This window comes from Protobothrops mucrosquamatus, unplaced genomic scaffold (genome assembly GCF_001527695.2).
Source record: "Protobothrops mucrosquamatus isolate PMUCROS unplaced genomic scaffold, P.Mucros_1.0 scaffold192, whole genome shotgun sequence".
In the NCBI taxonomy this organism is placed as follows: domain Eukaryota; kingdom Metazoa; phylum Chordata; class Lepidosauria; order Squamata; family Viperidae; genus Protobothrops; species Protobothrops mucrosquamatus.
The window spans coordinates 60,741-72,548 of record NW_015386548.1 but is presented as its reverse complement, the minus strand read 5'-3'; the positions used below and the strand labels follow the sequence as shown (position 1 = coordinate 72,548).

Here is an 11,808-nt window from a genome sequence, read left to right as displayed (position 1 = left end):
CAAGTCACAACTAAACGTATAAAAACTAAAACTGAGTTGTTACTGGATAACTCTGGTCTGAAAATACATAGCCACAGGTAAAGCATGAGTGTTTCTGTGAATATAGGAATAAATTGGCCAAATTTAAATGCAGAGGACATTACTTTCAATGGGCTCAAGTAAAATAACAATTTTCATCCTGACCCGTGTTTCTGGACTTAACTGGTGAGGAGAAACCTCCATGCATTCCCAGTTCATATCTTTAAAGAGTTAAATGGGAGAAATACTCAGAAAATTCTAATATATGTTCAAAATATCTTACTAACTACAGTTTAATCATTACCAAGGATGACTGTGAGATACTCGTCTGCCTTTCTAACATTAAGGGGTCCGTTCTTACAGGTAATCTTCATTTTCAGCTAGGTTTTAAGAGTTTAATTCTTCTGTTCCTTTTGGAGCTTTTCAGTTGGCAGATACTGTCTCTGATCAAATTGTGTTGCAAACGTTCCATTAGAGTCTCTAAAGAACTTGCCTGTTAAAAAGAAAAATGGGTTGGATGGTTCCTATTTCAATACTGTTCCTATCTACACTTATCATTATGCTCCTTTTGAGAATGGGCAACCCCTGGAAGAAGAGCTCCAAAGATTTTCCACCAGGACCCAAGCCTTTGCCTGTTGTTGGAAACCTCCACATCATGGATCTGAAGAAACCTTACCAGACAATGTTAGAGGTAACATTTTTTTTTTATCCTTTCTGTTGCAGGGAAAAATTGCAGTATTCTCTGACTTTTGTAAGCCAGGGAAATTAAAGCTTGCTCTGACTAAAGAGAAATGCTCTTATTAAATCAAATGGCTCATTCATTCCCGACAAATAAAAGAATGTCCTATTTGTTCTTTTTTTTTTTGAATCTAAGCCCTGAATCTAGGTAGATCTTGATAGGCATCAACACAATATATTACTATAGAAAGACAAAATGGATAGTTTTGAGATGAGGGCTTTGAAATAGGTGTGGACCATGTTCAGTTTAAAATAACTCCAACTTATTTTTATCCCCCCCCAAAAAATAAAAACATGATATATATTTTTAGTAAACAACGGCATATATCCATATAAATAATGTGTAAATACTGTACATTATATTAGAAATATCATGTTTCCCAAGATGTTTATTACGGGTAAATTTAAACAAAAATGCATTTCTTTGAGAAACGTACACAAAATGTGATCACACCAAAAATATATTTGGACATTGAACAACTTTAAGATTGGTTAATTGAGGGAAACCCAAATGGATCCATTTATTTAATGTTCAGAGGATTCAAAGAGTTTCATGAATGAAAGCAAGTGATCAAATCCCTTCTGAAAAAGATGGGTGGGTCACAAAAGGGGGCAATGTTCATGCTCACTAAAATCCAGTCACAACATTTGAAACTCACTCAATACCTAAAACTCCCCAGTCCTCTCTTCTCTGTCCTTGGCTTTCCAATACTCTCTCTATCAGGGGTCCCCAACCCCTGGGCCAGGGCTCACTACCAGGCCATGACCTGTTCTGAACCGTTGGGCAAGCATGTCCGCACTCAGCTCATTTGTGCAAGTGGCAGGTGCTTGCACTTACACGTGAAGCTCCATTTGCGTGAGTAGTGGGCGCTTGTGCTGGCACGTGAAGTTCCATTTGCATGAGTAATATGTGCTCTCGCGCAAAGCTCCATTTTCAGGAACACACACATAAGCCTGCAACTCACATGGAACCATTCCTTCTCCCTTTATGCCAGACCGCTAAGCCAGAGAGCTTGGAGACCACTGCTCATAACCTCCTCCCTCCATCTTTTTCTGCCCCAGAATTTAATGTAGAATCTGAAGCAAAGTTTTACTACTTGGCCTGTACATTTCATAAATGGTCTTTTTTCTTAGGTAAATATTTTTTATTATTGTGGATGTGTATTTCAATCTGCAAAATGTACATATTCTCATTGTGATTTATAAAGGGTCACTTTTTGACCATAGCTATCTCTCTTCCTTTCTTTTTTCCAGCTATCCAAACAGTATGGACCTGTGTTCAAAATCCAACTGGGAGTCCAGAAAATAGTGGTGCTAACAGGATATGAGACCATAAAGGAAGCTCTGATGAATAACGCTGATGTGTTTGCTGAGAGGCCCCGCGTCCCCATATTTGAGGAGTTTTCAAGGGGTTTTGGTGAGGACCTTCATTCCATGTCCATACAATTGGGAAACATATAACTGTACAATGGAGCATTTGTAACAAAGTTATCACAGGAGCAGTACAAATTAGATATGACTGAAACTAGTTTTTAATTTAGAAATTTAATTTCAGCTTGTTCCAAAATAATAAGTGAAAGAGGTATAAGGGAACACAGGGAAAAATGAAAGTATTTTTTTTTAAATAACTGTGGATAGCAACTGAAAAAGGAAAAACCATGTCAGAAACTAAATATAGGGAGTAACTACAGAAAAACAGTATAGTATAGCTCTTGCTAAGATTTAGTGCTATTCATTGGATAATTGTATATTCTGGAATAAACAATACCACAGGGTGATTTTTAAAAAGATGATGTATTTCTTTGCTTTCTTTAAAAAGTCACTAGCCAGTTCTCTGCATAGGGATGGTCTTTGTAATTATTCTGTTATTTGAGACCATAGATTTCTTTCTCAAATTCTTCCTCTAATGATTATCTGGATATTTTGGCACAGAATTACTTGGCTCTCTCCCAATGAATGGCTTAGATCAGTGTTTCCAAACATACCAACTTTAAGACATGTGGATTTCAACTTACAGAATTGGCTGGGGAATTCTGGAAGTTGAAGTACAGACATTTTTAAGATAGCAAAATTAGAAAACTTAACTGAATGTTTAAGAAATATTCCTTGGGTTGGAAGAGCCAACTGGATGACCTGTAGAGAGTACCTCTCTTCACAATCAGTTGAAATTTTGAATACTCTTTGGTTTTTCAGGAGTAGCTTTTTCCCATGGTGAGAATTGGAGAGTGATGAGGCGATTTATGTTAACCACATTACGGGACTATGGGATGGGTAAGAGGTCTATGGAAAGCAGAATAGCTGAAGAGTGCAGTTTCCTGATAAAGAAGTTTGAATCATATAAAGGTGAGTTTGTGTTTCTTCTTGGGTTAAAGAGGTTATCAATCTTATGTTATCTTGAAGGGGTTGATGTTTCTTCATGACCTATTCCAGATTTGCAGAACTGTTGTTCTTTTTAAATAGATTTATTGAAGGGCTTTTACAATGCTAAAATGTAATAAAAACTCAAATCAGAAAAAACTATAAAATAGAAGAAACAAAAAATGCAAATAGGAGAGAGAAAAGGATGAATGAGAGAACGAGGGGGAAGAATTTAAAAAAAAGAAAAGAGAGAGAAAAAATATTATTTAAAAAAGACTCAAGATCTTTCTTGCAACAAGTACAGGAAAATTACATAATGTTCACCTTTTCCCATATTGAAATGTTGACGAAATTCCATATTTGATATCTAGGAAAACCATTTGAATTCAGAGGAATAATGACTTCAGCTGTTGCGAATATCATAGTATCCATTTTACTTGGGAAGCGATATGACTATGAAGATCCAAGATTTATTAAATTATTGAGCTTGGTAACAGAAAATGCCAGGCTTTTGGGAACCCCCTCAGTGCAGGTAATGATTATCCATCTGAAAAGCATTAAAAGCTCATTTAATGTGTAGGCAAAGCAGTGTGCAAGGCAGGATTCATTGCAAAATCCAGAATCTAATGTCTAACATTGAAAAACTTTGTAATAATTCAATATATATATATATTTAAAAATGACACAATATTTCCATCATTCTTCCACTTGAATGTACAAGTATGTATGGAGGTATGTCATATTTATATCCTATATCAAACATTTCTTGCAATGGGAACTTGATGAAATTCTGGTTCCATTTTCCAGTCAATTTACAGAAGAGGTATAAGAAAGGCTAGGATCAATTTCAAATGTGTTTCAATCACTAAGAACAAATAGATGAGAATTATATATGTTAATGAGAGCAACACAATATTAACTAGAGCTGTCTATGACAGGACCTCCAAAATTCCCCACCAAATTTGTGGTGGAAATACTGCATATTGCAAGCCCTATGTTTAAGGAAACCAATAGGAAGTCCATCTCTGAATTGTAGTTGCTCTATATTATTATGTGCTTATATATAAACATATATCATTTGTAAAGTCTATCCACAATGATATTCTAGGTATGTGACTTCTTTTATTTTGTATGTTTCAGTTGTATAACATGTTTCCCATGCTTGGCTTCCTTTTTGGCGCTCATAAGAAAGCCCTGACGAACAGAAGAGAATTGAATGCTTTTGTCACTGAAAACTTCATTCAATGTCTCAATAATCTGGATGAAAATGACACAAGAAACTTTATTGATTCTTATCTTATACAACAGCGACAGGTAATATAATGTGCAGAAATGGCAGCCTGAAGTTTTCCATCAAAAAGCAAACCTAGCAAATTTGCAATGGCCTTCAAATATTGAGCAATCATTTATTTTGCCTGGTCTTCAGTACTCTAATTTTGAAAGGTTGTTTTGTACTATACTCATTAACTGGCATTTGAGGAACATTATATTTATTTATGATGAAGTTGTTGTTTTGATTCTTAGATAATTTGCACAAAAGAAGAGATAGCTTCATATAAAAAGAGTATTATTGGGGTAGTTACATCAATTGCATAGAAAGTAATATACTGTATTTCAGGAAAAACATATTCAAAGACTTACAATAACAACTACACATTTTCAAAGGGTTTTTCTTAAAAAAAAAACTGATTTAAAACACAATAAATAAATTGTGAATATATTAAACATTGGCCAGATTTAGATTAATCCAACATCAGGTCTTTGTACATGGCATTTCATTTCTTTTAACTTTAGGAAAGGAAGATCCAGAACAATGGGTATTTCAACCATAAAAATCTAGAAGAATCCGTGACAAATCTATTCATTGCTGGTGTGGAAACAATTTCAACCACTCTATTTTGGGGCCTTACGCTAATGATGAAGTACCCTTTAATTCAGAGTAAGTGCTTTATAATTTGACAGCTTCCATTACTTTAGTATCTTGATTTCAGGTATGCAGTGTTAGATGTGGAGTAACTAAGGTAGGTGACAGTGACTTTGGATAATACCTGAGTGAAAGAGGGGGGAAAAGGCAAGGAATTCCATTTCCAATTTTGTGTACTGACTTGAATCATGCAGAAACACAAATGGAACACCTGCCTTAAAGCAATTTGTTTTTTCCATCCCTCTCTATGCTCCAGAGCATGTTTTGGAAGCCAAATCCAAAGCATGGTGTAGCTCTAGAATTTAATGAGTACATGCGATTAGTTACTGGACAACTAAGATGATGCAAGACGTTGGAGTCTATTATATTACTTAGAATATGCAAAACCCAGTAAGACCAACAGAGACTCCAGGCAGGGCACAATAAAGTCATATCCACACAAACACAAACCAGAATTATTAAAATCCCCATGAAACAATAACAATTCTCATAGGTTCCCAATGGTTTAATCTACCTTAGAATCTCAATGCCTGCTGAAACAGGACTACTTTTCTCCTGGCCAGCTCAGACTCGGAAGATGAAGAGGAGTTACAGGAGGATCACAGCCTTTTTCTGTTTGAAAACCTTTTTAGTAATGAAATAAGATTTATCTTTGTTTCTGTGATTTCCTCAGGCTGAGTTAGGACAGCTTTGGCTATTTTATGAAGTATCAGTAGGGTAGGCGGCATTTGTAGCTCCAAAGGAGATTCTTCCATACTGAGTGGGGTCTGCCACTCAGAAGGCCTGCTACCTGGTTCACCCTCCAGGCACCTACTCAAGAGGGGAACCAGCAACAGAATGTCTCTTCACAACCAAACTGGATGGTCAGGTTGAATTCTGGCATGGTGTTGTCTGATATATCACAGGTTTTTTTTCTTTTTACGACCTCTAATCCACGGGCCGGATGTATCACCAGGAAACCACGCCCACCCCATTGGCGGCAATGGGGAAAAAGGTCCGATACGTCATGTGATGTCACAAGTTTGTCATGTCTGCTCTACTCCCTTGCTTCAGGGTAGGGTCAGTTGAACTGAATGGAGTGTTTACTGGCTGGATGCCCTTCCTGATGCCTACACAGAGTTCTCAGCAGATATTTTCTCTTTGCACCCTGATAAACATTTGTCACTGCCTAGGATTGAATTCTCAACCTATGAGAGTGGGAAGCATCTTTACCTGTAGGCCACCGCATTGCTCAATCTGATATATCAGAGTATTATGTATAAAAAACACAGGGATCATATATACATTTAAAGCTCCTGTCTTATTTTTCTCTGCATATATCTTCTTTAATTTGAACTAGTGAATGCACTATTCCTCCTCAATTTCCAAAGAAAATTTGGATCTCCTACCATCACAATTTTATATTCCCAAGAGTTAACACCATATCCAACACACTGAGTTTATGTTACTGGATATTATTGTTTATTATTTCAGAAAAGGTCCAAGAAGAAATAATAAATGTTGTTGGATATGCTCAGCCAAGAGCCGAACACCGAACAAAAATGCCATACACAGATGCTGTAGTCCATGAAGTTCAACGATATGCCGATGTCATTCCCTTAAACTTGCCACATGCAACTACAGTGGATGTTAACTTTAAGGGCTACTTCATTCCAAAGGTGATTGTATCTGTATTGTTCAAAAGCTTTCATAAATCACTTGCCACAGACTCTATTAATTCTAGGAATGTTGTAATCTGCCATATTTGATTTTATTCAAACTCTATGGAGGCACAAGCTTCCATACAGATAGAGCCAAGTGTATGTTGTGGGGGGAGAACTATATTAATCTATGGTAGCCAAAAATATACCACCATAATGATCAAATAGGAATGCAAGTTATTCTTAAGAATAATTAAGTGACGATGTTTCTCATACATTCTGATAGAATACTTTTTGTTTTGCCATCTACATGTAACATATGAGAATCTGCTGTGTAAGGACTCTTTTATCCATGGAGAATAAGGACAGGAATAAAGACTATGAAGTCTTAATGTTTCCTTGGATTAAGGAGCTTTCTATTGCATATGGAGAAGAACTATGGAGCTCAGTGCTGTTTACTATCAAGTAAACATCTGAAGATATATTTTTTTTGCTTGCAGTGCAGCAGAAAAGCCTTTCATAAGCTCATTTTATAGTTGCACAAATAGAAACAAAAGCACAATGTAGTTCAACAATTCTAAAAAACTCTCTATATAATCCAGAGTAGGTGATTGGGCAGATTAGTGCCCTGTGTACCACACTGGAGATTTTAGGATTATACAATAACTTGGTGCATTATATACCATCTTGATTTTTGAATCACCTATTGCTTTCTCTTTATAGGGCATCCAAGTCATTCCATTGCTAACTTCTGTGCTCCATGATGAATCTCAGTGGGAGAGACCTCACGAATTCTACCCTGAACATTTTCTTAACACTGAAGAAAAATTTGTAAAAAGAGATGCATTCATGCCTTTCTCTGCAGGTATAGTAGTAGCTTATTTTAAATGATATTAAAATGCTATTTAGACTTTCCCCTTCATTAAAATCTCCCCAAGGGGCTAGCAGACGTAAACGTTAATCATCAATAGTTTTTTAGCTGTTATTTTTGTCCAGGGTGATGCTAACGTAGAGGTTCCCTGTGAGGAAGGTGATAATAATAGTAATAACAATAATTTATTAAATTTATATGTTCACAGTTTAGAAAGAAATATAGCCATAAGCATTAAAGGGTCCAGCTGTACTTCTGAACATCTCTACTTTCAGTTTTATTGGCAGGGCATCCTAAGAATATTTTTTTTAAATAAATCATGACTCTGGTAAACAGAAATATTTATTCCTGCTGTTTTAGCACTGTAATAGGATTCATGATATACTTCAGTTTTGCAAACCAGTTATAGGAGTATTTTTAATGGCTGTATATCAGTCTTTCAGAATTTGCATTATTCTTCGATATCATAAGTCAATATGATATTGCTACATTCTAACTTCTCTTCTTAAATTGGATTTGTTATTCTGAATTTTACAGTAAACTCTCAGACCAATACTATTAACATAACTAATAAATCCAAATCCTCTGTTCTCTATTCCTTGTTACAGGTCGGAGAGTATGTCCAGGTGAGACCCTTGCCAAAACAGAGATATTCATGTTCTTTACTAGTCTTCTGCAGAGATTCACCTTCCAGCCAGCTCCTGGACTATCAAAAGAAGACCTGGACATGACCCGTGCAGTTGGGTTTACAACACCTCCCAAGACTTACATGTTATGTGCTGTACCATGTTTCTAAAAACTAGGGATATTCAGAGACTCGTGAGTCTCAATCGTTCAGCTGTATCTGTCTTTCTTGGAGTCTTTTTTTTCTTGCAACATCTGGTTTTTGGATATGGTTTTTTGGTGGCCTATATATATATACCTTTTCTTAAATGTTAAGAGTACCACATATCGTTTTGCTGAGTCCCATAAGATCAATAGTTAACAAGGATATATCAAAATTGGTAATGGTAAACATCAAAATTTATTTTTTTAATCAGAAGGTATGATCATCAGTTTCCAAGAAAAAAGCCAGTTCCCAAATGAGCAATACTATCAGTAGTAGACAAAGGATACATCAACATTGGTCCTTAGTTTTTGTATCAGTCACTACATAGGAACAATTAACAAACTGCCCACATTTTATGTATAATTTATACTTACCTTTAAAGCATTAAAAACCCTGTTTGCAGCTAAATCTGTGTTTATGCTCAGATGAAAACCAGTGAAGATCTGATTTGGGCAAAACATCAATGCCCCAGCTTTATAGACAAAATATATTCTACTTTTTATTGGTTAAGGTATGAACATCTATTTCCCAGAAGAAAAACTGATTCCCAAATGATCAAGAAAATTGGACACTTTCCCAACATTGACTCCTTTGCCTGAGAACCATATTACCCTGACTGAAAGTCCCTCATTTATTGAAATATATATTTATGACTACATTTTCCTATCTTTAGTAAACCATCTACCAAGGTACATAAATTCAGTCACCATTTATATGTTTTTTTCCATTTTCCTGTTCTGCATAACCTCGATGGTATGGGAGTCACAGGGACAAAGTCATATATATTGTATTTACCATCCATAATTGTTGAAGGACTTGCATTGAATCTATCCTTTTGCAACAAGAAATACAGACACACACACACACAGACACACATATTCATATCCCCAACCAACATGCTCTAATGTCACCACACATGTTCCTGATACATTTTTGGACTGCTTTGTTCAATGACTAAATTAAACATTAAATCCCTTCTCCTCCTCTCCGTGTACTCTAGCTGCAGGAATAATTGAGGAAGGGGTGATTGTTTATTAAGAATGAGGACATGATTTGTGAAAATATGACCAGGTGATGAGGGACAATAAATGTGAACTAACCTCAGTTTTTTGCTTCTGACCTTCTCACCATAGCTGTATCTCCCTGCTTCATGAAAAATTAATTATGAGCTTTAGAGAGAAATGTATTCCCCATGTACTTGCTAACAGGAAGGGAAACAGAAAGAGAAAGGATGATGCTTCAGGTGCAAGCAGCAATTGCCCGAGTCTTCCCCACCAATGGCCTAGAGCCCTAACAAATCATTTTTGGATTGATGCAGTCCTGAAAATAGGACTTTTCCTGCTTCACTTGCTAAGACATCTGTGAAGTGAAAAGAGAACCACCAAGGGAAACACATTGAACAGGAGGACAACTTCTCCAAATGAAATCAGTGGCTTGCATAGGAATGTAGTTCCTACTTGTTCCCTATTCAGATAAGATAAGATAAGATAAGATAAGATAAGATAAGATAAGATAAGATAAGATAAGATAAGATAAGATAAGATAAGATAAGATAAGATAAGATAACCTTTCTTGTCATTTTTTTACTGTGGGCACAAAGGCACACATCAAAAATGAAATTTAGTTGCCCGCTCTCAAAGTGAAACACATATATGACACACACCTAAACATACTATGAACAACATATGTATAGACCCACATCCTTACATGTACGTAGCAAATAAATATTAAACACTGTCCATCTTGAATATATAACGGAAGGAGGAAGCTTGAGAGTTCACAAGGTTAATGCTGTATGGAATGAAACTATGGCTGAATCTGGATGTTCTGCTTCAGATACCACGAAGCCTCCTCCCAGAAGGTAACAAGGAAAACAGGTTGTGAAGAGGATGTATAGTGTCCTAAGGACCCTGCTTAAGCAACACTTCTGTGCTATGCCCTGGATGGGAGGGAGGGAACTGCCAATGATCTTTTTGGCCATTCTCACCACTCTCTGTACCGCCTTTCTGTCTGAAGCAGTGATGCTTCCAAACCAGACTGTGATTCTGTATGACAGGATATTCTCAATCGTCCCCCTGTAGAAAGTGGTCAGGACAGCGGAAGGAAGATGTGCTTTTCTCATGCGACGCAGAAAATGCAGCTGCTGCTGTGCCCGCTTCACCAGTTTCTCACTGTTGAGCGACCAAGTCAGCCTACTTGTTAGCTGCATACCCAGGAATTTGACACTGGTAACCATCTCCACAGGTGAATCATTAATGCACAGAGAAGTGTGGCTGTGCCTGCCTTTTCTGAAATCAACAATGATCTCTTTGGTTTTTCCGGTATTTAAACTAGGCTGTTTTCCTTACACCAGTTCACCAACCCTTCAACCTCCTTGCGGTAAGCTTCCACCTTGTCATCCTGAATAAGGCCCACTACTGTTGTATCATCTGCGAACTTCACAATATGGTTGGTGGCAAACCTAGCACAACAGTCATGAGTCACCAGGGTGAACAGCAGCTGACTTAAGACGCAGCCCTGAGGAGAACCTGTGCTCAAGAAAATGGTATTAAAGGTATTTGTTCCAACTTGCACATATTGGGGCCTGTTGGTAAGAAAATCAAGAATCCAGTTGCACAAAGGAGTGTTTAAGCTTAAAAGGCCCAGTTTGTCTACTAGATGCTGGGGAATGATTGTGTTAAACGCCAAACTGAAGTCGAAAAACAGCAAACGCACATGAGTATTTCTTTCCTGTAAGTGCTTCAGGCTCAGATGGAGAACGTAAGAAATAGCATCCTCCGTAGAGCGATTTGGTCGGTAGGCAAACTGAAGCGGGTCAAATGCTAGTGGGAGGCTAGATACAATAGTGTCCTTTATCGGAGATGGGATGTAGGGAGGTGGAAAGGAGGAAAGAGGAGAGGTTGTGGGTTTAGGGGGAGGAAGGAAGAAGAAAGTGAATGAGGGTGGAGGAAAGGCGGGGACTGCCGAGCGTCTCCGAACACGTATTGAGTAGGATTATCTTTTTTGCTTGTGTAAGTAAATGCATCATATTTGTATTATTTGTTGTTTAATTTCAAAAATTAATAAAAATGTTATATATATATATAAAAAATAGTGTCCTTTATCAGCTTCTCAAAGCATTTCATGATGGTGGATGTCAGTGCAACTGGACGGTAATCATTGAGGCCTGTAGTTGTGGACTTTTTTGGCACTGGCAAGATGATGGCCATCTTAAAACATGATGGGACCACTGCCTGCTGCAATGAGAAGTTGAAAATATCTGTGAGAACACAAGCCAGCTCCTCTGCACATTCCCTGAGGACACGTCCAGGGATGTTATCTGGGTCTGCTGCTTTCCGAATGTTAACTGTCTGCAGTATTCTGTCTGCAGTTTTCCGGACAGAGGTGACATCAAAGCTTGGCACTTGCTCATCAAGATGGGGCACAGCTT

General features: G+C 37.2%; 1 protein-coding gene across 1 annotated transcript; it reads left to right on the top strand.

The window, feature by feature from the left end:
* The first annotated feature begins 526 nt into the window (after positions 1-526).
* LOC107285554 (cytochrome P450 2K6-like) lies at positions 527-8,345 on the top strand. The gene is made up of 9 exons (XM_015813754.1): positions 527-709; positions 2,011-2,173; positions 2,950-3,099; positions 3,486-3,646; positions 4,255-4,428; positions 4,909-5,053; positions 6,512-6,696; positions 7,402-7,543; positions 8,158-8,345. Exons 1-9 carry the CDS (start codon positions 527-529, stop codon positions 8,343-8,345), a joined length of 1,491 nt encoding a protein of 496 aa, XP_015669240.1.
* Positions 8,346-11,808: the final 3,463 nt, after the last annotated feature.